Here is a 24,189-nt window from a genome sequence, read left to right on the forward strand (position 1 = left end):
CCTTGCATTTATCCCTAAATAACCGGTACTTTTTTTTCTTTAAAAACCGGAGACGATCTCGCCCCCCCCCCCCCTTTTTTTTTTCCGGTTTGGAAATGATGAAGCGGATTCAAGCTGCGGCCCCTCTCCTCACGGCGGGCTTCTATCTGCGGGTTCAAGACAGACCTCACTTCTCACCTCAACGTGTACACAGCTGACTAAACCTACCTGTTACAAAACAGGCAGCCGACGTTTCGCTAAACAGAAGACTTTCATATAACAGCAAAGCTAGAAAATTGGACGTCAAGAGGACGTCATTCACGTCAAAGCCAAACCGCTCAGGCCAAATGGAGACGGAATTATACGCGGAGCTCTGTCGGAATATCCCGGGTCCTATTAGCCGACTTTCTTCATAATCGTCAATAATCGTTGCCAAAGAGGTATGGGGTTTCCATCAAGATGCCATTACATTCATGAAGGCCGTCGCACAGATCGCTGTATATGATCTTGGCGGGAGCGATCGCATCTCGGCCGGAGAAGAGCGTGCTCGCGGATGGCGATACCTCGTCACAGTACAAATGCATGATGTGTTTACTTTTACTTGTCCAATGAAACGGGGGATAAAAGGTACATCGTACCAAAATTAAAGCCTCAAGCCGAAACAAATTGTTTCCGTTCCGACAGCATGCAGGTAAAAGCGAAGGGTCCCTACTGGACTATTATATGTTCGTGAAATAACTGGCGAATAGAGTTTTAAAAGAGGTACTGGTAACTATAATGCTCCCGAACGGTTGACTTTGGCAAAGGCGGGACGTGCAACAAGGTAGCGGTCACGCGAACTACAATACGTCAGAGAAACTAAAAGAGGCCAATAAATAAAAGGGGGAGCGTGCGGTGGAACCTTTCCGCCGCACGGGTGGAAAGGTCGAGTCCTTCGAACCTGCTATACGAAGACTGGTTCGACGAGCTACGAACTTTCCACCTCTTCGAAGTGAAGGTTCGACGGTCTTGGAACTTTCCACTCTTCAATATTCCAGTGCACGGTCGAGGATCTTGGAACCTCGGCTGGAAATTCGAAGGTCGCCATTGGACGGCGGGCTTCTATAGTGTGTTGTACGTAGACGTGGGTACGAAAGACGCTCCCCAGAATGACGCCTACACGCTCGGAGCTCTACTTCACGTTCCGAAAGCTCTCTCATAAAAAGTTTCACTCAAACAATTTTTTTGTTTCCTCGAAGAAAAGAACATTTTTTGTACTTAAGTAAGGGCCCAATATTCAAATCTCGAACCTATGCAAAGCACGCAACATTTGAGCCCACGGAACTCTTGATTGAGTAGGAAATGTAAATCAAACTCCATTCTCAAAAAAAAAAAAAAAATATATATATATATATATATATATTGGATTTTTGGCGAGTTCCGACCAGGCGAGGTTAGCCCAGGCCCTCGTGGCTCGCTGTTGGCAAGACGGTCGGGCGCCTTCCCCGGGGGTCGTCGGACAGACACGGCTCGGGAGTGGGTCCGCACGGCGAGAGTGGGGCGGCGACCTTGATTACAGGCTCCAACGGCGCCAACCAGGTCACCGTGCCACGAATGGCGGGCCCCCGAAAAAGGGGCCCGGAGCGCGCGTCCACCGAGCGCGGGATCCCCACGATTCCTCCACAAGAAAGGGCCCGGAGTTCTAACCCCGGTGCAGCGGCTCGCCATGCAACGCTACCCGAGGCGCGACGCGAGTGCAGCTCCACCACGCCGGTGACAACCAACCACCGCGTACCTCCGAGGACTCCTCGAACGAGCAGCAACGGCGGGCCGCCAGAACTCTGCAGTGAGAACGTTTTTTTTTTTTTTTTTTTTTTTTTTTTTTAAATTAGTTTTTGTGTCAAACACGGCCATCTCTCGACACGAATCCTTCGACGTAGAGCTCCTGGACGCCTCAAGAGCGCTATTCTTCCCCCAAAGTTTTCCCCCAATTTTTTTTTTTTTTTTTTTTTTTTCAGCGCATATGACACGTGAATGGGGATCACGCTCTGTAAGTCGTTCACACTGCACGTAAAACATACAAAAGACATGGTGGTAGTGAAAACGTGCTGGTTGTCACGTCGGGTCGAGGAAGAGAGAGGGAGGGAGAAAGAGGGATTAAAAAGTGTGTTCGCTAAAGACATGCTGACAGAAGTATCTGGGGGCACGTCTGAAGATGTTCCAGGGAGGTTTGCTTCATGCATATGTACGCTCCAAACAGGTCTGCAGTTTGTGCGCAATGAAATTAAATGAGATTAAATAATAAATAAAATGATATAGAATTAACTATATTTCGTTTCGCGTAATTAATTTTGCACTAGTGAAAATAAAGATATGGTTTCCATTATTTCATCAAGATTTCGAGCGCGCGCTTCGGTTTCATGGGACAGTGAAATGCACCTCACTTCGATGCGCCATTTCCCCGTTATCTCCATTTTTGTACAGTCAACGGCTTCTATTACGAGCAGTAACTTTTACGCATTACCACGCTTTCCAAGCGCTCATTTCTAAAATGAATTCTTTAGTGACTTACGATGACGATTGGCAAGTTCCTAAGTGGAACAACAATATGTTGATTATCCAACGCTATTGCAGTAATCGCGAAAGTAATTCCGAATACTTTTGGAAGCACAAAAATGAATTGGGACCGTTACCATTTCCCCCCTCCATTTTCTAATGGTGCCCTTTGTCCAAGTTTCCTACTAAGGAATCCTCCCACGGGACGATGGCTTATTCAAAATTGATATATTACGATAAGCAGTTTATAAATCGGTTGTGTAGTCCGATAATGGAAAGTAAGTACGATCAGTCCCGTTTTCAAACCGGCAGAAAAGAATGTCGTTACGCGAGAGTTTTAGGGAACCGTTTTCGCAGACCCGATTCGGTACGATGGGCGCCGGTACCAACTGCGCATGCGCCAGTCTTCTGTGGTAGCGCATGATCAGTTGGTACCGGAGGGTCCATCGTACCGTATCGGATGTGCAAAAACGGTTCCCTAAAACTCGCTGCTAATCGCTGAAGTAATCGGAAAAGTAACGGTTACTTTTTATTCAAGTAACGGCAAATTACTTTTCTTCTCGAGTACTTGAGCAATCCAATTGAATACTTTCAACCGAGAGTAATTGTATTTTTTGTTTTCTTCGAGTAACGTGTACAAGCCTGCTTACTGTTGACGTGTCTGGCACAGGGACAGTATCCCTAAACTACACAGGTAGAATATGAGGGAGAGGAGACGTCAGAGCGCAGAGCTCCGATTGGAAGGATGGTGGGTAGACGCAAAGAAAGGGTTTAGCTGCCTTCATCTCTACTCACTGCCTGAAGGGAATCGAACGCCGATCGCCGGCGTCCGAACGCAATCGGTCGGACTCAACGCAAGTGTGTGAATCGCCCGTTAAGGGGCGAGTGGATGCGATCGGTTCCGACGCGTCAAGCACCATTCCATCGCGTCGGTCGTGGTTGCGCAAGTAGGCCTCGCACGATTTCCTCCCGACCGCGTGGCGTATAAGCTGTCATCATCTCAGCGGTCTGCGTGTAACCGACAGCGACTGCGTCGAGCTTCTCCCGAGACCAGGGAACGTCAACGAGGGGCCCCAGTTGGCGGGTACCAATTACGCGCGAATTTAATTGTTGATCTGCAACCGTACACCGCGCGACACACTTTGCGTGAACCAGTGTTGTAGGCGTTACCGAAAAAGGGTAACGAATTATACGTTACTCGTTACTTGCAAATAAAAGTATTGCGTTACCGTCCTACGTTACTTAAAAAGGAACGCATTACCAATAAAAAGTAATGCACGTTACTTTTAATATTAACCAACAGGCTTTACTGTTTGGACGTTACAGATATGCATAAGCGCCATATTCCGAGAAACATTATGTTCATGCAGAAGCTGGACATTATTATTATATTTTTTTACGGTTTCATCTGAATACTCAAATTCACATCCCTCGCTCGGAGCCTAAAAACACACACAAAAAATTGAAGCGTTTTCTTTTTTTTTTTTTTAAGTCTTGGGAAGAAAAGTAATGAGTAACGTAAATCCGTTACCCGTTACTCGAAATAAGTTACCCGTTACTAGAGAGTTTAAGTAGATTGTTTTCGCACCCCCGCTACGGATATACTGCGCATGTGCGATGCTAGCGGAAAAATAGCGGAGCTGCCGAGGCGCGCTATTTTACTAAAGTTGCGAGAAACGTAGCGCGCGTAGTGCGGTGCCCTAGCGTGGGTCTCGCGAGAATAGGGAGTTTTCGTAGATCGTTTTCACCGTCCCGCAACGCTTTTCGCAACCCGCTACGTTACCCGGAACGCTACAGCCAAGGCTATCAGCGCGCAGGCGCAGTAACTGCTTCTTTAGGGAGTTTTCGTAGACCGCGTTGCCCCCTCCGCTAAGCGTTCTGCAACGAAGAAGTTTCTACTGCGCCTGCGCGCCGATAGCCTTGACTGTGGAGTTCCCGCTATCGTAGCGGATTGCGGAGGGCCTTGCGGGACGGCGAAAACGATCTACGAAAACTCCCTTTTGTTGCGGAGGGCTTAGCGGAGGGGGAAAAGCGGTCTACGAAAACTCCCTAAAAGGGAATTTTCGTAGATGGTTTTCGCCGTCCCGCAACGCTCTCCGCAACCCGCTACGATACCCGGAACTCTACAGTCAAGGCCATCGGCGCGCAGGCGCATCAGCGGCTTCTTAGCGGAGGGGGAAACGCGATCTCAGAAAACTCCCTATTGAGTCTTGGCGAGAATTGGGAGAGCCGCGAAGGACGCAATTCAAGATGGCCGCCACGCCGCACCTGTCCGGTCTGTCAGCTTCGCGATCGCAGCTCTGAGATGCGGGTTACATCTTGCTGCCGCGAGAAGCAGCCGAAACAAAGCCGCTCCAAAAGTGCAACAGGTAGTTATTTATGGCGAACATGCTAAATACAACAACGGAGGGAAAAAATAGACAAAAAGAAGCTTCGCAATTTGTGGTGTTGTGAGCGAAGGTTGCAGCCTCTTGCTCGGCCGCTTTTGTGAGGAGAGAACCGACCAAGGAAGCGAGCGAGCAGGCGGATTTTAGGGACTTTCGATGCTTTTCATTTTCGGTGGACAGTGAATTGAGGAAAGAAAGACCGATTGCAACGACAGAAGCAGAGGAGATACGGATGTTGCCATTAATTTTTGAAAATTCCTCCGATGTCTTTGGCCAGGCACGTAGCCAGGATTTTGTTTCGGAGGAGGGGGGCGTTTCGGGAGGGGGGGGGGGGGGGGGGGGGGTGCTTACAACAAAAGCGTTCGACTCGTATCGGATCGGCTTGGCCGTCCCCCCAGTTTTATTTAAGTACAAACATAATTATGTACTTTAAAAAGACGCAAAGATTAGCACTTTATTCGATAAAGAAAGAATATTCTATTAAAACAGCGAAGTTAATAAAAAAATTTCAAAGAATTGATTTACAAACCTTTGTTTAACGCAAGCCTTAGTTTCTGAAAGAGCCGCAAGTGGCGTTGCGTTAGTTTTTGTAACGCTTTGATCGGTAGCGGGTTGCAAACGTTCTACTAAAAATTGAAATGGCGGTTCGCTACGCTACATATAGCGGAGGTCGTAGCGGATTGCGGATAGCGTAGCGGGAGTGACAGAACGATCGACTAAAACACTACTGTTTTAAAAAAGAAACGAGTACGTTACACGTTACCGAAAAAGGTAACGCGTTACCGGTAACGTCGTTGCTTGTAACGAGTTACCACCATGCAACGCTGACGTGAACACGACGTTCGCAGTTTTTTTCACTATTCATTCGTACATTTTCGTATCACGCAACAAGTAGAATTCAAAGAGAGACTCCCGGCTGTTAGAAATAAATACGAAAATCAATTATCGCCAGACCGTAGAAAAACGCACGAAAAATACGCGAACGAAAGACGCAGCTATGAGACAAAAATAAAAATCCCTGCCAAGGTGCCCAGACGGTAATTAGCTGCGATCTATAGCACCCCATGTAACAAAGATTTCGGTTCCCAAATTGTGGTTCCCGCAGCACTGATTGGAGAGGTCGAGGGGGACCACAATTGTATCCCAAAATTAAGCGAATGACAGAACGTCAACACAGCCAAAAGCGCGCAAAAACCGAAATTAACCAATTTGAAGTCACCCAATGGTACCAAGTATGCCAGCGCCCTCTATGCGGCGGTCGAGTAACTAGCGAGATGTAAATGTCTTTGGTGTGGTAAGGAGGTCAAGCGTAAGTGCAGTCAAGTGTGCCTGTGTTAACTAGGGCATTCGTTTCAGTATTGCGGAGAAGAATTTGGTTTTAAGACTTCCAACAGTAGCTACAGCATATCCGGAAAACAATTTGTATTTGGAAGGTAACAAATAAGGGGAATGTTTGAAAGTTTCACAAGTGCATTTCATGTAATCAGATTGATAACTGCACCTATTCAATCGTACTGTGGCACCCGCCCGTGGTCGACAATATTATTCCAATTTCAGTATTTGCAGAGTCCTTTTCTAAATTTTCTTGTCGGTAGCTGGTGAAACAGACAGCATACGACAGCTTAGCCGTGCTCAAAAATTATCGCCCAACGAATTAGTCCAAGTGGGCAGTGGCGTTGCCAGCTCTCCGGCATGCTCAGTGCGACGCTCGTGTTTGGTGTTGCAAGTGCTACGTATACCCCGGACGGCTTCAAACGTTCCAGACAGGTTATTGACGTCGGAATGCGATTGTTCTCCTTGGATATCAAGAACACGCCTCGATGGCACTCCCTTTGGAAAGGAAAGAAAGAAATCCTAGCAGAAAAACACCCCGTGGAGATTGGAAACCACCGCATGCACTGACAGTCAAAAACACTGCTGGCCGCCGCACAACCCAAGATCTCCGCGTGCCGAGTCGTCTAATTCTTTACTCTACGGAAAAGTTAATTTACTAATGTAATGAATTGAGTTCCTTTCTAGAGCATAATGTATTAAATGGCTGGCCAACGGCAGGAAACGTGTAGCCAAAAGCGCGATCATATAAAACGCCATGGTTGAAAAAACCCCGAGACTGCGGGTAAACGACACAACACTAAAAAGTCTATTTTAGAGACTTTAGTGTTGTGTCGTTTACCCGCAGTCTCGGGGTTTTTTCAACCATGTGCAATGTACACCAGCTCGTTTGCGCCCTTACTTTTTGTTCATAAAACGCCACATGGTCATGCATGTCAAATTAACCACATTAAAATGTAAGTTCATATAGCAGTAATTATGACATGTTCAAATGTTCGTACTCCATCCAAACCACTGAAGATTGGAATTCACTCCCGGAAGAACTCGTTACCGAAGCACAACCGCTCGCCCAACAGGCCTGACAGATAACTTCTTATATTCTTCACGGAAAGTGTATTGTCATCATAAACAAGGTATTGGAGCGCTGAAAACTAACTGCACACTTTTTTTACATTATTTTGTCGCTTATATATTGCTCTTGTAGTTGGTACTATTATTGTTTTAATGCTTCTTATATACAGCTTGTGCACCAGCAAGTTCTACGCTATGTTGCTGAAGGTTTTCTGTTTTCATCATTATGTATACTGTGTGTACTTATGCATAAGATGACGTGGAAAAATTTCTTGCTTTCCGTGTTCGCAGTGCTCTACTACAATTCATTTTCTTTTTTTGTCGTGACCTGCAGGGGCCCTGGAAAAGCCCTCAGTATTCAAATAAATAAATAAAATATACGAACCCGTCCAGAGATCCGGCATCACAGAAAAATTGAAAAGAGCAGCAGGATAGTGGAATAGAGAGCGAAACCAACAGATTATGTGTACAGAGCAATTTCATCCGTAGGATCAAAGTGAATCGAGCATTCCAAGAACTTTAAGGTCAAGTTTGCTGGGAAAATCCTGACGAATGAAAGTTCGCTGGCTCACTCCGCCGATAATCGCGCTGAAGGAGCAGCTCTAATTTCCCGTAATTACCCATGCACGGATGGTTTGGAGGAGCACCTCGGTGTCCGGAGGCATGTCTCGACTTCTAGGGCTGTCGTTTTGCACGATCGCAGCGACGGTTTCTCAACCGGAGACCTCTGAGCGAGGCTTCCAGTCAGGGCCACACACGGACGCGGCGAGTCTGCCAGAAAACATCCTTGAGCGACAGCATCTCGCCCGGCGTCCCTCCTCGGCGTACAGAAAGCGCCGCATTGCTACCCGTTGTAACGACGCGAATGGTCGCCGAAAAAAGCACGGCCGTCAGGTGGAACGCATTCGCAGCGGAGTTTAGCAGAACAGGTCTGGAACTTCGGACGCCCGTCGGGGCCGCCCGAGCCTGGGCATCGCGCAGCCGTGTCGTATACTCCAGAGCCGAATGGCGAGCACGGCGCTCGCCCAGCTCGCCAGCAGCGCGATTCCTCGAAGATACGCCATCCCCCGGAAATCGGTACATACGGCACGCTCCACCGAGGAATGTTGGCCTCAAAGGTCGCAACCCCTATTCCTGACTCCAGCGACCTTAGGGGTCGCCACTACCGGGCAAGTATGGCGGTCTTAGACAGGTCGTGCAATGACACGTACCCGCTGAACGCACAACGCTTGGGTTTCGGCAGGCAAGCACTGGACACAATGGTTTGCCCCGATTTGTGTTCAATATGTTTCAAACCTGCGGCGATGTGTTGGTGTGAGCGAGCCTCCAAAGGTTTAACCTTGTTCGGGGAAGCGATGGAAAAATGGTGGTGCTGATGAACGTTGATACCCGCACAATAGGGAGTTTTAGTACACCGCGTCCCCCTCCGCTAATCCTCCGCTACGAAGAAACCGCCACTGCGCCTGCGCGCCGATGGCCTTGGCTGTAGAGTTCCGGGTAGCGGAGGGGCTTAGCGAAGGGGGTAACACGGTCTACTAAAACTCGCTAATAGGGAGTTTTCGTAGACCGCGCTGCCCCCTCCGCTAAGCGTTCCGCAACGAAGAAGTTGCTACTGCGCCTGCGCGCCGATTGCCTTGACTGTGAAATTCCCGCTATCGTAGCGGGTTGCGGAGGGCCTTGCGGGACGGCGAAAACGATCTACAAAAACTCCCCAATCAATGTCTGGTTCACGCGGTAGCGTAGGTTGCGTTCAGAACGACCTGGGCAGCACGTTTATACGACAATAACAGAGCCACCGGAACAACTGTTCCATGGCGCCAACCTGTAATCACAGAAGCCACAAGAAACGAGCAGAAAACGTGAAATGACCCGTATCGTTCAATTCAGTGCTTTTCCCCACTAGGTGCCGTCTGTTTTGCATGGAGTCGCGAATACGAGTGGTTGGCAAGCTACCCGTTATGAAGAAAAAGAAGAGGCGTCGCTGTCGTTCACAGGTCTGCTTACATCGTGGTGGTCAGGACAGTCCACTTTGGAGTGTCAAGTTTTCCGACAAACGGCCGTAAAAGCGGGGTTCTATGCACGCTCGTCGGCCGCACAAGCTGCCGAAGAAACGTTTCTTCGCGCGCCGATGTCCGGCTATACTTCGGTTTAGCTCCAGTCCAGACACAGTACGCTACGAGCTATTGGGACCAATTAAGCAGTGCCAAAAGCACCAGTCACTGGGCCATTTTTGCTCATGATCGGTTCAGCGGTGACAGAACACGCACAAACCATGACGAGCAAAATGAGGGTGCCCTTTTGACGCTGTCTGATTGGTGCCATCAGTTCGTAGCGTTGGCTGCAGTCTGGACAAAACGAAGTGTCCTGTATAGTCTGCAGGCGGACGCGGCGTCGCTCTGTGCACGCAGCGCGTCCACACATCCCGCGAGCCGTCGGTGTCCAGGCGCCAGCTGGGCGACGCTCCGCCCCAAAAGGGACAGCGGCAGTCGGTGACGAGGGAAATCTTGACATCGTCGTGTTTCGGGCGTCACGCAACTGTGAAAGGGCGCATGGGCCGGATAACGAGTTCCCCGCGCAGCCGCAGTGACCACAGCTTTTGTGGGCAAACGCGCTGGTTTGTAGAGAAGGGATTCGCCCGCACAGAGTACACGATAGCCGTCAAAAGTTAGCGAGGTGGGCCAGAAATTGCCCGCAAGGAAACCCCCAAAAGAGCATCAGAGAGCGCGATTCGGGTGAAGGATGACTCTGAGGCCTGAACAAAACGGTCATTCAGTAGGAATAGACCGATCTCACCAAGCGTTCCACGCATGCGTGATGCCGCCACAACTGTAGGAGGCAGGCGTCAGTGCACGAGACAGCTCGTGCCGCCTCGTGCTCTGCACCCGCAGACCCTCAGCACGCGCGTGCAGGAAGACGGTTCCCACGATGCATGGCGGCAGCGTAATCAAACTGGCTCCGAAATCGGTCTATTAGAGAGTTTTAGAAGATCATTCCGATGAGTCCAAGAACGATACCCGAAACTCCGCTACCGCCTTTTATCGGGTACCGTTATCGGAGGTGTCCTCCTCCTCCTCTCTCTCTCTCTCCCCTCCCCCCCTCCCCTCCCCTCCCCTCCTCTCCCCCCCCCCCCCCCCCCCCCCCGGAACGATCTACTAAAACTCTTATTTCGGCAACAGAGCCCGCCTCGCCTCCACGTGGACCCGAATAAAGCTCGAACCGATGTAGCAGAGCAGTGCTCGCCGTAAACTCGAGAACGCGGTAAAATGGAACCGAGTGCCCTCTCCCGGCAAGAAAGCGAGGAGAACAGGTACGCGAGCCAAGGATGGCGAGAAGTCCTGCTCGCTAAAGACACGTACAAACCGGACATGCTTTCTCACAAAACGGATGGCAATGTCACTTCACCTAGAGATTTGCACGGGCCGGCCCGACCCGCGGGAAGGGCTCTGGCTTTACGGCTACATTCATGAAGGGCCCGGGCAGGATACGGGCCGTGAATTCGAGTTTACAAGGCAGGCCGAAGCAAGCCACGCCGGCCATCACTTTTTTTTTTTCAGCACCAATGTTTTTGTTTTTTTGGAAGCTTGCTGGGGGGTAGGGAGAGGGACCACAGTGGGGGGAGACCCAAATGCTGAAAGTATGTGTGTGTGTATGTTTTTTTACGGTTCGCGTTCCTTTTCGTCATTGGGCAGCGCCGTCATTGTACCATCGCTTCTCCCCGTCAACACGCGCACACACGCGCCTACACAACACATGTACGACACTAGGGTGTGATGTCGTTGCTAGGGTGTGATGCGTCGGCGCGTCGGGTCGTCTGCTTCCCGGGGCGTGTGCAGGCGTGCGTTGGCGGGATACGCGTTCCTTCTTCCCGTGAATCCCGACTCCGAAGCCAGCTTGGCGATCTTTCTACGTCAACGAGTCAAACTTTTCCTTGTCATCTGTGGAATGCGACTGCGTATTGCAGTAGCAGCGCGACGGTGCGGTGCCATGAACGACGACTGCCGAGCACGAAGTCCGGGCTCCTTGACGACGGTCTGCGCTTGTTCGAGAGATTCCTCCGCGCGTCGGCGGTCGGCCGCGTTGGTGACACACAGTGAAGCCGGAATCCTTCGCTTGCTATGGGCTGACGCGTAAAGAGATGCCCCTCCCATTTTCCGGGGTCATCTCGGAAAAAAAAGCGAGCCGGGGACTTTGATAGCAATTTTAATAGGGAAATTGGCCGCGCATGACCGTAATCTTATGAATTTTAGGATCCTTAGGGCCCGTAGATTGAGTTACCGTCATAAATAGACCATCGCAGAACGCTCCGGAGGGCCCCTTTAACACCCCCCAGTCCGATCCTCCCGAGGAACACCCGCTCCCAACGAGGACACCCTTGGTGACACGCACTCTCCTCGGTCATCCATGAAAACTTTCCTAAGCTTTTCCACAAGCTTCTGACAGTTGCTTGCAACCAAAGGAAAAAGCCAATATAGCTAGCTGGCAACTTGCCTTAGGCCCGCTTCAGACGGAGCAACTTTTCCAGCAATGTCGGGATTGCTGGCGGCTTGTTCCCTAGCTTTCCCTAGATCGACACGAATTGCTGAGATCGGGTCCGGCTCGAAACGGACGAGCAACTTGGACAACTCGGAGACGTTTGAAGCGGCAGCAGCCAATCAGGGTTGCGATATATTCACGTGATACCCCTGTGGTGGTGATGATAATGACAACTACAGACTTGGATCTGGTTTGAAATGGATCGTTTTTGAAAAACTGTTTTCGAAAGAAGAGTTAGTATTATAAACGCAGTGTAAATGTATAAAAACATGTTTTTAGCATGTAGCTGTGCGTCTAAATAGTGCAACAAAAATCAGATTGAATGATGATGATGGCAAGTCTTAGCAATTCGGTTGCTCCATGTGAACGCGGGCGGCCCGTGTTGCTGGTGTTGCGACGTCAAGTTGCTGGGCGAAATCGCCCCGTCTGAAGCGGGCCTTCGGCCCACTTGAGATTGGGGTGCCACTTCAGTGGTGCTTCCCATTATAAATTTAAGAAAACGGCTGGATTTCACTTCCCGATTAATCGGCAAATCAGCTTCGGTGGATATCCAATAAAACAATAGATCCTAGAGAGTCTATCGTGCCCTACGCCCGTTTTATTTGCAGTCTTGTTCAAGCCCAAACTTGAAAGATACTATAATCCTGAAATGTTAGACGAACTTTGTCCCTCCGACTGTCAATATTATCGACGTGAAGAATGAAGGATAGAAATAAACTAACATTTATCTAAGTCTGATGGGCAATAGAATCTGGCATTCAATCTGAATCAAACAAAAAAAAAAGTTTTAAGACGTTTTAGTCGAACCAAGGCTACTATTTCAACATATACCACTCCACTGCAGAAGTTGATCTCTTATCAACAATCTTAGATCAAAAAGAAACAAATTGCCGAAAATTCTGAAAGACCGCACACTTATAGGGCTCCCGACCCTATAAGTGCTTTCGCCATATTTGATGCTGTCTCAAGCGCAAGATTTCTACCTTCGATACACTTGGGCGTTCCTGAGAACGCGAGTCCAAAGCACGACGGAAGGTAACGGAGGCCATGTTCGAAAGTAGGTTAGACGACATATACGCTCGTGCTCTTAGCGCATCCAGTGTTTGCTCACACCTGCGAGCACAACGAGATGCCAATCGAAATGCGATCCAAACCAGCCCCAAATTTATCGGCGGAATACACCATTTTCAGAAGTGCTGCAGCGAAAGCTACAACCGCGAGCTAGCCCGCGCTCCTGGCTTTGACACATTCCTTTCTAGCGCAAGCGCTCGTTCTGCGGACGAACCTTTCAAAGCCAAGGTCTCGTGCTTCTGGCGTCGGCCGACGTTCTATAGACCTCTTTTCGTTTACTCTTGTCCCCAGCCACCTGGTAGGCATATCGGGTATGGGCGACGAAAAAATAAAACATTGTAACCTGCACACAGTAAAGAAATAGAGGGAAGGCAAAACGAGAATGGGTGACGATTACGCTTATATCCTATGTGTATTCTATTGGCGTGGCGACGGCAAAACAGTATTTTTGCCCATACTGGAAGTGACGATATTCAGGATGGCGGCGCCCTCGTGAAAAAGGACTAAACTCCGTTCACCCATAAGCTAATACTGCAGGCAAACCTAAAAGCGCGGGCTAGCACGCACGCGTTTAGCTTTGACGCGTGCCTTTCTAGCGCGAGCGCTTGAGACACGAATTCGCGTATGGTTGTTCGACGCAACATTGTTTCTAGTCAACCGGCCCTGGTCAACTTTCGCCGCTGAGCGCTTTCTTTCATAAAAACAAAAACTAGATTGAACATTCGACGGGTGTCGCGAGCCACCGACCGATGCCTAGAACAGATCCGTACACCATCCAACCACGCTCTCTGAAACAACTCGATTTTTCGTTTCTTAATAGCGAAGCGCCTCGAGCACCCCGTTCCGCACACTGCGGACCACGCGTGATTTCGGAGGCCACTTTCGCGGAGGCCCGCGCGGGGCGAGCAAGATGAGCAGGCCGCGCGCAGAAGCGCCGCTCCGAGCAAGGGTCCGCCGCGGCGACGTCCGCGAGGCTGCGCGTGAGAACTGTACCAGGAAGCGCGCCGGCGAGACACCGTCCAAACCGGTCCGCTCTCGCCGTGCCCTTGACGGCAGCCGCCGGAGGCGCTGGTCGCACGGGCGCCGGGCACTGCGACCGCGGCTTGGGCAGCACGTCCAGACACCGCTCGAAAAGGGCTTGGCTAGAGCAGGGGGTCTCTGCCCCGGACGCTAAGGGACGACCGAATGAACTCCGACAACATGCTGAGCCCGAGACTGCGCGAGAAGGAAGGACCGACATTCCGTTGCGCGTCTGCGTGCCTTTTCCGAGCCACGGCATGGAGAGCAACGTGTGCAACGACCACTAAGGCAGCTCGAAACTGGTCCTACCTTCGGGCGCTGAGCACTCCCAAAGGACAGGCGCCCGGAGTTTGGCGGACAGCGCTTTCTCGAAAGGCCGTTCGCCACCCTTTAAAGCCGGCCAGAGAAACTGGCGGGTCCGGACGGTCCGCGCGCACTTTGGGAGCAGCGTTTTCTCGCATCTGGGTCAGGCAGCGTCGGGGTGAGCGAAGATCGCGTCCTCGGCATCGACCCCTGGCGAGGTCGCCAATTACGCATGCTAATTGGCCGAACAGGTCGGACGGAGAGAGACGGCCCTTCCGCTCGCAGCGCGCCCGGCGGCCCCCACCGGCACATTCCGTCCGGGGGGAACGCGACCGGGAGTCCGCAACAGGTTCCTCGGCAGAGCCCTCGGGGAGCCCGTGGACGGTCGCGAACGACAGCGACGACCTTGGCCCGCCCGCGTACCCACGCGCGTCCACCGCGCACCTCTGCCGAGACGACGCCGTCGTTCCCGACGCCCAGATCCGACGTCCGGGGAGTGCCGTGCGGCGTCCCCGTCGTTGTCGCGGCCCTTCGGGGGCCCGGCGGGAGGCAACCGAAGACCCGACCTCTCCCGAGACGTCCCCGACACGGGAGTCGTCTGCGGGCCGCGAGAACCCCGCTGGGGGCGCCGCAACAAAGGGCGTGCCTGCGCGGCGGGACGGCCGTCCAGCGGGCAAGTCGTCCTCGAGAACTGGCCGGTTCGCATCCATTAACCTGATTCCGGGCGAGATCGTGCATCCCCGGCCGAGGAAGCGCTACACGCGGAGCGGGCGAAGCCGACAAGCTCCGCGCTTGCGAAACCCCCCGGCAGCCCTGGAAGCAGGCCGACTCGCTTCCCAAATCCAGCCGAGGACCGCCGCTTTCCGCGTCGCCATTGGCCGGCCCGGGGACGTGAGCGGGCCGCCGATCGCGGAGCTTCGGCGGCCTCCCCACGCGCTCGCCAACGGCGCGCGCCACCACGAAATAAATGCTCAACCTAGGCGTGCGAGACTCGCGAATGGCACCGGAGATGTGGACGACATGAACCTCGAACGCAACAACAGGGTCGACGGCACCAACCACGTCCTCCTTCCTAGTAACGACCCGTTCGAGCACATGGCGCAGCGCTAACTTGGAGCTGGAAACAGCGCCCGGTTGAGCGCCCATGAAGCCCGAGCTCAGCACCGATGCACCGACTGACGTCTCCATCTCTTAGCGCAATATCCAGTTACTGATCTAGCAGAAGCGACTGGCTTCAGTGGCGTCGTCTCGTGTTTCGTGCCCGGGAGGTTGCGAAGATGTGTCGGGGGTATGGTTCCGGTCACTTATTCCAATTTGAGAACAACGCGAATGGGGCGATATGTTTGAAGGCCTGGGGATCTCATAAAATTTATTTTCACGGAATGAACACCGGGACGAGGAAATTAAAATAGCGGAGGACGCGGCTTCCTAACCAGCACACCCACACACTGTCTTCGCGGAACTGAACCGACTGAACTCGCTGCAGAGTTGAACCGCGGTTTTGCAACGAGGGAAGAGGAGTCTTAGCGGGCAAAATGCTGCACTTTAAGGACAGCACTGAATTCGGCACTAAAAAAGAAAGGGTAGATTCAGCGGTACGCTGCATGTGCGCACCGGCCTTTTAGGGACTGAGGGACGACTCACTCCGAGGTCCATTATTCTCCCATCCCGGAGTCCAAGCCCTGAGCTGACAGCCTCGTTAGACCGACCGGACGTTGCGTGTGCAGAGCTCTTCGGGAGCCCCAATGGCTCCGGCGGCGGGGTCCGAGTGCCGGTGCTCGGGCCCCCCCGCACGAAAGGGCGCGCCCGCATTCCGGCACGCGGTGCACGTCGCGGCGGGTACAGGTAGACGCGGAAAGCGCGCCGCCCCCGTCGACGGGCGGTTCGCCGCGTGCATCGAGGTGCGCCTTGGAGTCCCGAAGGAGAGCAGGAAAGAAAGATGGCGGTCACCCAAGCATCACAGTTCCGCTCCACGCGGCCGCCAACCAGCCGATCAGGCCGGCCATCATTTATTCCCCCCACGCCCACGGGAAACGTACGGCTCTGGCGCACGTCGAACCCTCGCGCAGCGTCGAGCGCCACGCGCCGTCCGAGACCCGTCGCGACATCGGCCGGCGTGAGCACACCTGAAGCATGAAGCGGTGAACCCTTTCGGAGGGCCACGGCAGCTTCACGATCGGTCCAATCCGAAGGTCGGCATGCCAAAGGAACCGGAGACAACACGAGTCGTCCCCGGAGGGCACGGCACGGCTCACGCTTGAAGGCCACGATGTGCCTAAACGGTCGGCAGTCCGGCACCACTGCACACCGGTACAACTCCATACCAAGGCTAATCCTTCTCGGCCGCAGATAAGCCCCGTGGGACCGCGGAGTCACTGGCCGCAGGTATCGAGACGCGTGGCGTTAGGACGTGGGCGAAGGGAAAAAAAAGGATCCCGTAGCCGCGACCATCACCAATGACCCCCCCTCCCCCCCCCACCCCAAGGCCTTCGCACGGGCATCACGTGTTCCTCGGCTTCGCCAAGTGCCGACGTGGAGCCCGTACGATGAGCACTCACTTCATGGAGAGCCGATGGCAACCGGCGCTTTCGGACGCCCGGTGCCTCGGATCGGCCTCTCAGGTGGCACGCGCAATCGCACACACACACAAACACGGCAAAAGTGCACGGCGGGAGCTGACGCCGCCGGGCCCTGGGCGCATCGGCGCTGACTGACCACCGGTGACGGCGAGCTCGCGCGCCGGCAAGCGGCACGCAGCCGGCTTGCGACGCTCGGGAATTCGCCACGACCGCTCCTGGACCTGCCACGTTGTTGCCGGTGTCCGAAAAAACGGGTGGCGAAAGTTTGGCGCCTCCGTGCACAGTGACGCGTGTCCCACCACAAGCGTCGGCCCCGCGGCCGGGTGACACGGCGGAGGTAACAACGTGCCAGGATCGGGCAGCGGAACGCGGCGGTCGCTCCGGCTCCGGGTGACACTTACCTACTTCCGCAGAATCCGAGGCTAGTGCCACACACAGCAGCAGGCACAGGGTCTCCAAGAGGCGTTTATCCGAAAAGCCCATCTCGGCGGCCGCGCATCAGTTCATCCTGCAGCCGATGAGCAGATTCAAGACTGAGCGGCAACTCGGCGGATACCAGCTTGACTGGCCTCGGGGCGGCGTAGTGCGCCTGCGCGCCGCGTGGAGCGCCGCGCATGCGCGCCGCCGCCGCCGCCGCGCCGTCGCTCCCAACGTGCTCCCAACGTTGCCCGCTGTCGGTGAGTTGACCGGCAAGGGTTACTGGCCCCGCCGCTGGTGCGCGTCGCCGCCGAGCTTTGGCCGAGTTCGCCACCCTGCTCGGACTGGGGGGTTCGGAGAGGGTTCGGACGCCGGTGGGCCTGGTCGCCGGTCGCTCCACCTGTAAGCTAGTGGCCCAGGGAATTCGGGAGGCCGGACAACCGAGTCCTCGTTCGGACTACTGCCCTCTCCGCTGTCCGGACGGACACCAGCGGGACGACACGCGGCTGTCGCGGAGGCAGCGGTAGCGGCCCGAATCGAGCTTGGGCCGAAAGAATGGCCCGCTTTCCTCCTGCCCCCTGACCCGGCCCGAGCCGTGCCCATCTGTGTCATTCGTGGAAGCGCAACCAGATCTGTTCCTTGCCCGAACCGAATTCGTTGTTTGGATTTATGGTTTTGCACAAAAAAAAAAAAAAAAAAAAAAAAAAGACGGACACAAGAGAGACCTACAAAGAGTGAAGGGACACACTGCTGGAAAAAGGATGCAGTCAACACCGAGGAATGTGAGGCCTGAAGCGGTACCATACGTGCACAAACTCTCGCATAACCTCAAGAAGGTTGCGAACAGATATGGGGCGCCAATCGTATTTACAGCTCCTACAAAACTCGGCCAACTCTGCCCCCGCATTACTGGAGAAGGCAGACAGAAGCGAGGATGCAGCACAAAGCATGCCAGGCCGTTTGTTGGCTGCAAAACAGAAGTCGTCTATGAAATCCCGCTCAAGTGTGGGAAGACATACGTGGGGCAAACGGGGAGGTGTGCCAACGACCGTCTCAGGGAGCATGCTCAAAATTTAAAGACCAATGACGGGGAACATTTGCGTGCACACTGCAGAAACTGTGTGAGCCACGTTTTTCTGATACTGCAATTTTGGGTGGAAGTAAGGGACAAAAAGCACGTGAGCTGTTGGAAGCCTTCTTTATCAAAAAGAAAGGCGACCTATGTGTGAGCGATACCTCGATAAGTTTGTATATATGCTGAAAAACGCTTCCTTGATAAGTTTCTGTGACGAGCGTGTGATAGTGACACGACGCATGCGTGGACGCATTGAAGTCGAGGATATATCTGTATGTTTTCTAAAGGTTTCCTCAATACAGTTGTAAGTTGCGCTCGTGTTTGTTTCTCTCTCTCTTGTGTCCGTCTTTTTTGCGCAAAACCATGAATCCAAACGTTCACCAACTCGCCCAACAACAAACTATTTTACGAATTCGTTGTGCTGACACACGTGGTCCAAAGTGACCGGAGGCCCGATCCAGGCAGAGCCCTGGGACACCGGTTGTTTTATTGCTATGCACAGTGCGTGACACTGTTAGCGCGAACGTGACTGGCCTCGCACTCTTTTGACACCTAATGTATTTGAGGGGTGAGATCCCCGAGGAAAGTATGACGACACCACGAAAGACCGTCGCAGGCCCGCTAAATTTGTGTCAGGAAATGTCGAAAGAAATGGCATTTAAAAACGTTACGCGCAGGCCGAGGCAACATAAAGGATGCATAACCGGTGGAAGGCAATGCATATTAATCTGGATCATACAGAAGGCGTATTTGGTCATAATAATTCGTACAGAATCCTAACGGGGAGCAATTAATAGAAACCAGAGAGATTCACCAGGGAGCTTGGCAGGAATCGAACCCCGGACCATGCCATCCGCAGTCCAAATGTGCGGTGAGTCATACTTCGACCGCTACGATTCGACGGATGCAATCAAGCAGTGCCAAAAGTGCATCGTCACGTCGCTGGTTATCTTTATGGGTTTCGTATCACCGACTAAACCAATCACGCAGGAAATAAGCACCGGATCACGGAGACTTCATTGTACCTGATGGGTTCAGTCCAGGTGCCTTAAACTCGTCAAAGTTGGAGGCGAAAGTTCGCGGAGCGCGCCGACTGGATGCCGGCGACAAAAGCGAGAAGTCATCGTCGTGCTAAACCAGTTGGTGCTCTCCGTCAACTTCGGTCCCAGCTTTCTGTTTGACGAGCTTAGAGCCCCTGGGGCTCTAAACTCCCCAAACAGAAAGACTGTGTTACAAAATTTACTCGATCCGACTCCGGTGTAAAGGTTTTGTACAGTGGCGTTTCAATGACGTCAGAGCTCGCGTTCCAGAAGCGGGTTGTTTACGTCGGAGTAAATACTCCCGCTGCGCTCCTCAATCGGGGGGTAACGTCGGATAAAATCGAGTAAATATGTCACGTGATTTGTTCGCCGTCAGCTTTCTGCACTGACAGCCGTCAAAGCTCGCTTGCTCCGTTGGCTTTGGTGACGGACGTTCGAAATAACAAAGAATGAGTTGCAGCCATTTATGTGTGGTTATTGCGATTTGGTGCTTTCAATGCAGGAATTGACTGCATCACATGCAGACCGTGCACCTTCCCCGGGAAGGTATACTTGTTCTCATTATCAGACTGCGAGCGTAAACAGGAGCTTCTCCGCATCTACGGCGTTGGAGGGAATGCCGTATTCTCACGTTCAAGGCTGAAAATGTTCGGACGCACTAAATGCTGTGGAAGTATTTTTATTTCCCCCAGAGCGTGTGTAATGAGAGAGTAACACTTGTAAAAGCAGGGGAAGCTTCGAAGATTGCATGTAGTACATGATCAGTCAATAAACCCCTCCCCATCTCCATCTCCCTCCCTAAGAAATTATCTATAGCAGTTTGGAAGTTTTCTTTCTGATTTTGTCATCTTATTCGCGTCAAAGGGAACGTAAGTTACATATATCTGTTGAGAAAGCCTCCAGCGCTGTACCGCTACACCGTGTGGAAGCACTTCCTGCAAAACGTAATCGGTGCAAATTACGATGCATGGAACATAAGCGTTTAGAACACCTGGACTAGACTTACAGCCGATCGCGCTGATTAATAAAATCATAATTTTGATGTCTAACTGAAGGGAGTAATAATTTTGATCTCAATATAGAGTCCAAAAGGAAGGTGAGCAAAAGGAGATGGTGGAGCCACCTCAGAAAATACCGCGTCGTCATTAATATTATCGTTTCTTCGTGTGCTTTCTCCACGATCAAAAGAGATCGCCAGCTATTTTCTGCCATCGCTGCTGTTTTTTTTTAGCCCAAGACAAAGTCAATCTGCGTGGTATCCAAGTGATTATTCCGGCCGTTCCAAAATCGAGTCGCAGATCGTTTACTCGCGATGTCACGTGGTATTACCCAGGCTGTGTTCCAAATCTTACCCGAGTTACCTATCTCCCACGTCAGCGAATACCACGTGGCATCGCGCGTAAACGATCCTCGACTTGATTTTGGAACGGCCGGGATAATCCCCCTGGATACTACGCGGATTGGCTTGGTCTTGGGCTGCGGCAAAAAGAAAACACAGCAGCGATGACAGAAAATAGCAGACGATTCTTTTGATCACGGAGAAAGCACCCGAGATAGAGAGAGAGAGAGTAAACTTTATTGTGGAAATGGAGTGTTCCATATCCCAGCCCTAGTCCGGGCTTATGCGGTCGGGGCAGTCTCCGTCCCGTCCAGCACATTGCGAATGTGGTGGACAAGGGGGGGGGGGGGGGGGGGGGGGGCAGGGCACCACAGCCTTTGAAGTGCTGGCTAGAGGGAGAAGTCCATTACCCCCAGCTGCTTGGTATACGTTCAGGGGGTAGGTGCGAGAGTGATTGCTGTCGGCTTTGGTGAGATGCAATGCATTCCCAGAGCGTATGTTGGTTGGTTGGGTTGCCTCCGCAATGAGGGCAGGAGGGGAAGCCTGGCGTTTTGTGTATGTAGTGGATGTAGTTTTGGGTGAGGATAAAATTTGCCTGTGCTCTACGAATGAGGGTTGTTTCTTCTCTTGTGTGAGTTCGTGAGGGAGATGAGAGGAGAGTCGAGGCCTTGCGTCTTTCCTTTAGAATTTGTTGCCTGGCTTTGTGAAGGATTTTTCTTTCTTGTTTGGGGTCGTGTAAGTGAGGGGGCTACTCGGATTTGGTTCGCGGCTAAGCTGATGAGCTTGTGTGTTCCTTCTTGATGCCTGGTGTCCTGGGACCCACTGATTTCTAATTTGGAGTAGTAGGTGCTTGTGCATGTGATGTTGCAGCCGGGTCTGTATTGATGAAGAACGACGCGGTGTTTTCTGATGTGGATCCGCCAGCTCATTTTACTCACCTTCCTTTCGAGCGGTATATTGAGATCAAAATTACTTACTCCTTAACAGCTTGAAATCAGAAAATTTGATTTTATTCATATGCATATAAATGCATATATTCCATGCATTGTAATTTACACCAATTACGTTTTGCAGAAATTGCTTCTACACGGTGTAGCGGTACAGCGCAGGGTGCTGTCTCAAGAGTGATATGTAACTTACGTTCGCCCTCTCATTACAAACACTCTGGGGAAACAAAAATACCACCTTATCGTTTACTGCATTCGAACATTTTCAGCCTTGGACGTGAGATTACAGCATTCCCTCCAACGCCGAGGACAGGGATGCGGAGGAGGCTCCTGTTTACGCTCGCACACTGATAATAAGACAAGTTATTCGCGACTCCACTAGCTATGGGTGGCGCCACCCATTTTCCAAACTGGCGGTTATAGTGAGGGTCGGAGAAGCGTGCCGCTGTTGAGCCTGTCTAGTGTGCTGGCTTCACTGAGCGACACAATTATTTCTGGTAATACGAGGAAACTAGGGTGTTATGAGCGCAGGTCAACTCTTTATCCCGAGAACAAAAACGGTGTTTAGCGTAATATTTAGCCAGGAGGCACGTTTTAATTCTGGTGCGAAAACCGAAACTAAGCTCTATTTTGGATTTAATTTCGCGGTATAGGTCATCGATTTTGGATTCTTCCCTCAAGGTGTGTCTCACATCGTAATTATTTAGTTAGAGAAGTTGTTCGCGGAAACTTTATTTTGTGACATACATGTTCGATCCAGGCTGATATTTGTAGTTGTTGAAAAAAAATCAGTCCTGATATTTGGTGCGTTCTCCGCTGCCTTTTCTAGCACAAATAATTGTCATGGGAAATATTGAACTGCGGGCCTTTTAATGGGTTTTGGGGTATTTAAATAATTAATTCGTTTAAACATTTTTCCCTGCACAAGAATGAGAGAATAATTGCAAGTTTTACAATATGTCCACAAAACGTATAATTAATAAACGCGCTGTTCTCACCGGAACAACCCAAAGACGGTATCCGAGTGAGACAACTGAAGTGTGTGTGTGTGTGTGTGTGGTGTTGTGTGTGTGTGTGTGTGTGTGTGTGTGTGTGGTGTGTGTGTGTGTGTGTGTGTGTGTGTGTGTGTGTGTGTGGTGTGTGTGTGTTGTGTGTGTGTGTGTGTGTGTGTGTGTGTGTGTGTTTTCCTTTTTTTTATATAGAAACGCGTGACGCATAGGACTTTATATTACAATCGAGTGTTTGACTCTTTCTCTATCTTGATAAAGATGTCAGAGTTTTTCATATGCTAAAAGAAAAACAAAAAAGTTACACATTTCTGGAAAGACTATTATGGTTCAATGGGCGTATTTTTTGTGATCTTGGTGTGAATTGGGGGCATACGTTGCCGTGATTTGTATTAATATTAATGTAGTAATTCAAATATTTTAATACGTAATTTTTCAAGCTCTAATATAAGTTGTTTTTTATGATCTAATTTCAAACGCGCCAAAATGTGACAATCAAAAATGTGCTAATCATCATCACCGGTGCCAATTGCAGCATTTTTAATTACCAAGTAATAAAATAAAAAATTCTAAAATCAATGAAAACATTTTAGCTAATGTGAAAAATCCATGTAAAAATTACATTAATTGTGGGTAAAGTATATTTTGCTATCAAAGTCGCGACTTTTTAACAATTGGCCAAACGTCAAAGTCGCCGCCAATACCTTCCAGACCAAATGCCCAAAAGTAAAAAAAAAGAAAAAAAAAAAACTTTTTTGATTAATTATTAGTTTTTTTATACCATTTAGTTACATTCATTTTTACGCTCCGCTCCGCTTTGCCAATCTCAGCATTTCCAGTTCGAAGGAACGCCTACCTGCTTGCACCCGTATGCTCACTGCAGCACGTTTCGTTGGCGTTGGAAGCTGGTAAAACAGTAGTCAGTTTTAGTATTGCGTATACGAGCGAACGCAAGCGCTGTGTGTTTACGTTAGCTTTTGCGTGTTCAACACTGCGCGTGCGCGGAGTCCAAAATTGCGGTCTTGGATGGCGCATGGCGATGAGGCGCACGCACAACGTGGGGCACGCAACTCTAGCGCAAACGCATGCGCAATACTTAAACTCTAACAAGGTACAATCCCATACCGGCTGTATGGCACTACGTTCGGACAATGAAGAGTGTTGTTTGCATTCGGAAACGACGTTTCGCGAGCCATGATCGCGAGCAGTTCCGTCGTGCCCGCTGAGCAGGAGAATCGGGGGACCCTCACTAGAGCGCTTCCCGTTTCATCCGCGGGAGGGCGAGCGTCGAGCTGGAGACGCGAATACCTTCCCGGGGAAGGTGCACGGTCGGGATGTAATGCAGTCAATTTTCGCGTTGAAAACAGCAAATCACAATCACCACACATAAATGACTGCACCTCGTTCTTTGTCATATCGAACGTCCGCCGCCAAAGCCAACGGAGCAAGCGAGCTTTGACGGCTGTCGGCGCAGAAAGCAGACGACGAACAGATCACGTGACGTATTAACTCGATTTGATCCGACGTTACCCACCGGTCGACGAGGGTTGCGTG

The 24,189-nt window shown here is 51.4% G+C and overlaps 1 protein-coding gene across 1 annotated transcript in view; it reads right to left on the bottom strand.

Annotated features, from left to right (window-relative positions):
• The window catches only part of LOC8029713 (low-density lipoprotein receptor-related protein 2), a 239,990-nt gene extending 222,614 nt beyond the window's left edge, over positions 1-17,376 (bottom strand). The window contains exon 1 of the mRNA XM_042287297.1: positions 17,212-17,376. Within this exon, the coding sequence (XP_042143231.1) occupies positions 17,212-17,293 (82 nt within the window). The 5' untranslated portion in view covers positions 17,294-17,376. The remainder of the gene's footprint in view (positions 1-17,211) is intronic.
• Positions 17,377-24,189: the final 6,813 nt, after the last annotated feature.

Source organism: Ixodes scapularis, unplaced genomic scaffold (assembly GCF_016920785.2).
Source record: "Ixodes scapularis isolate PalLabHiFi unplaced genomic scaffold, ASM1692078v2 PGA_scaffold9__187_contigs__length_104089568, whole genome shotgun sequence".
Taxonomy (NCBI): domain Eukaryota; kingdom Metazoa; phylum Arthropoda; class Arachnida; order Ixodida; family Ixodidae; genus Ixodes; species Ixodes scapularis.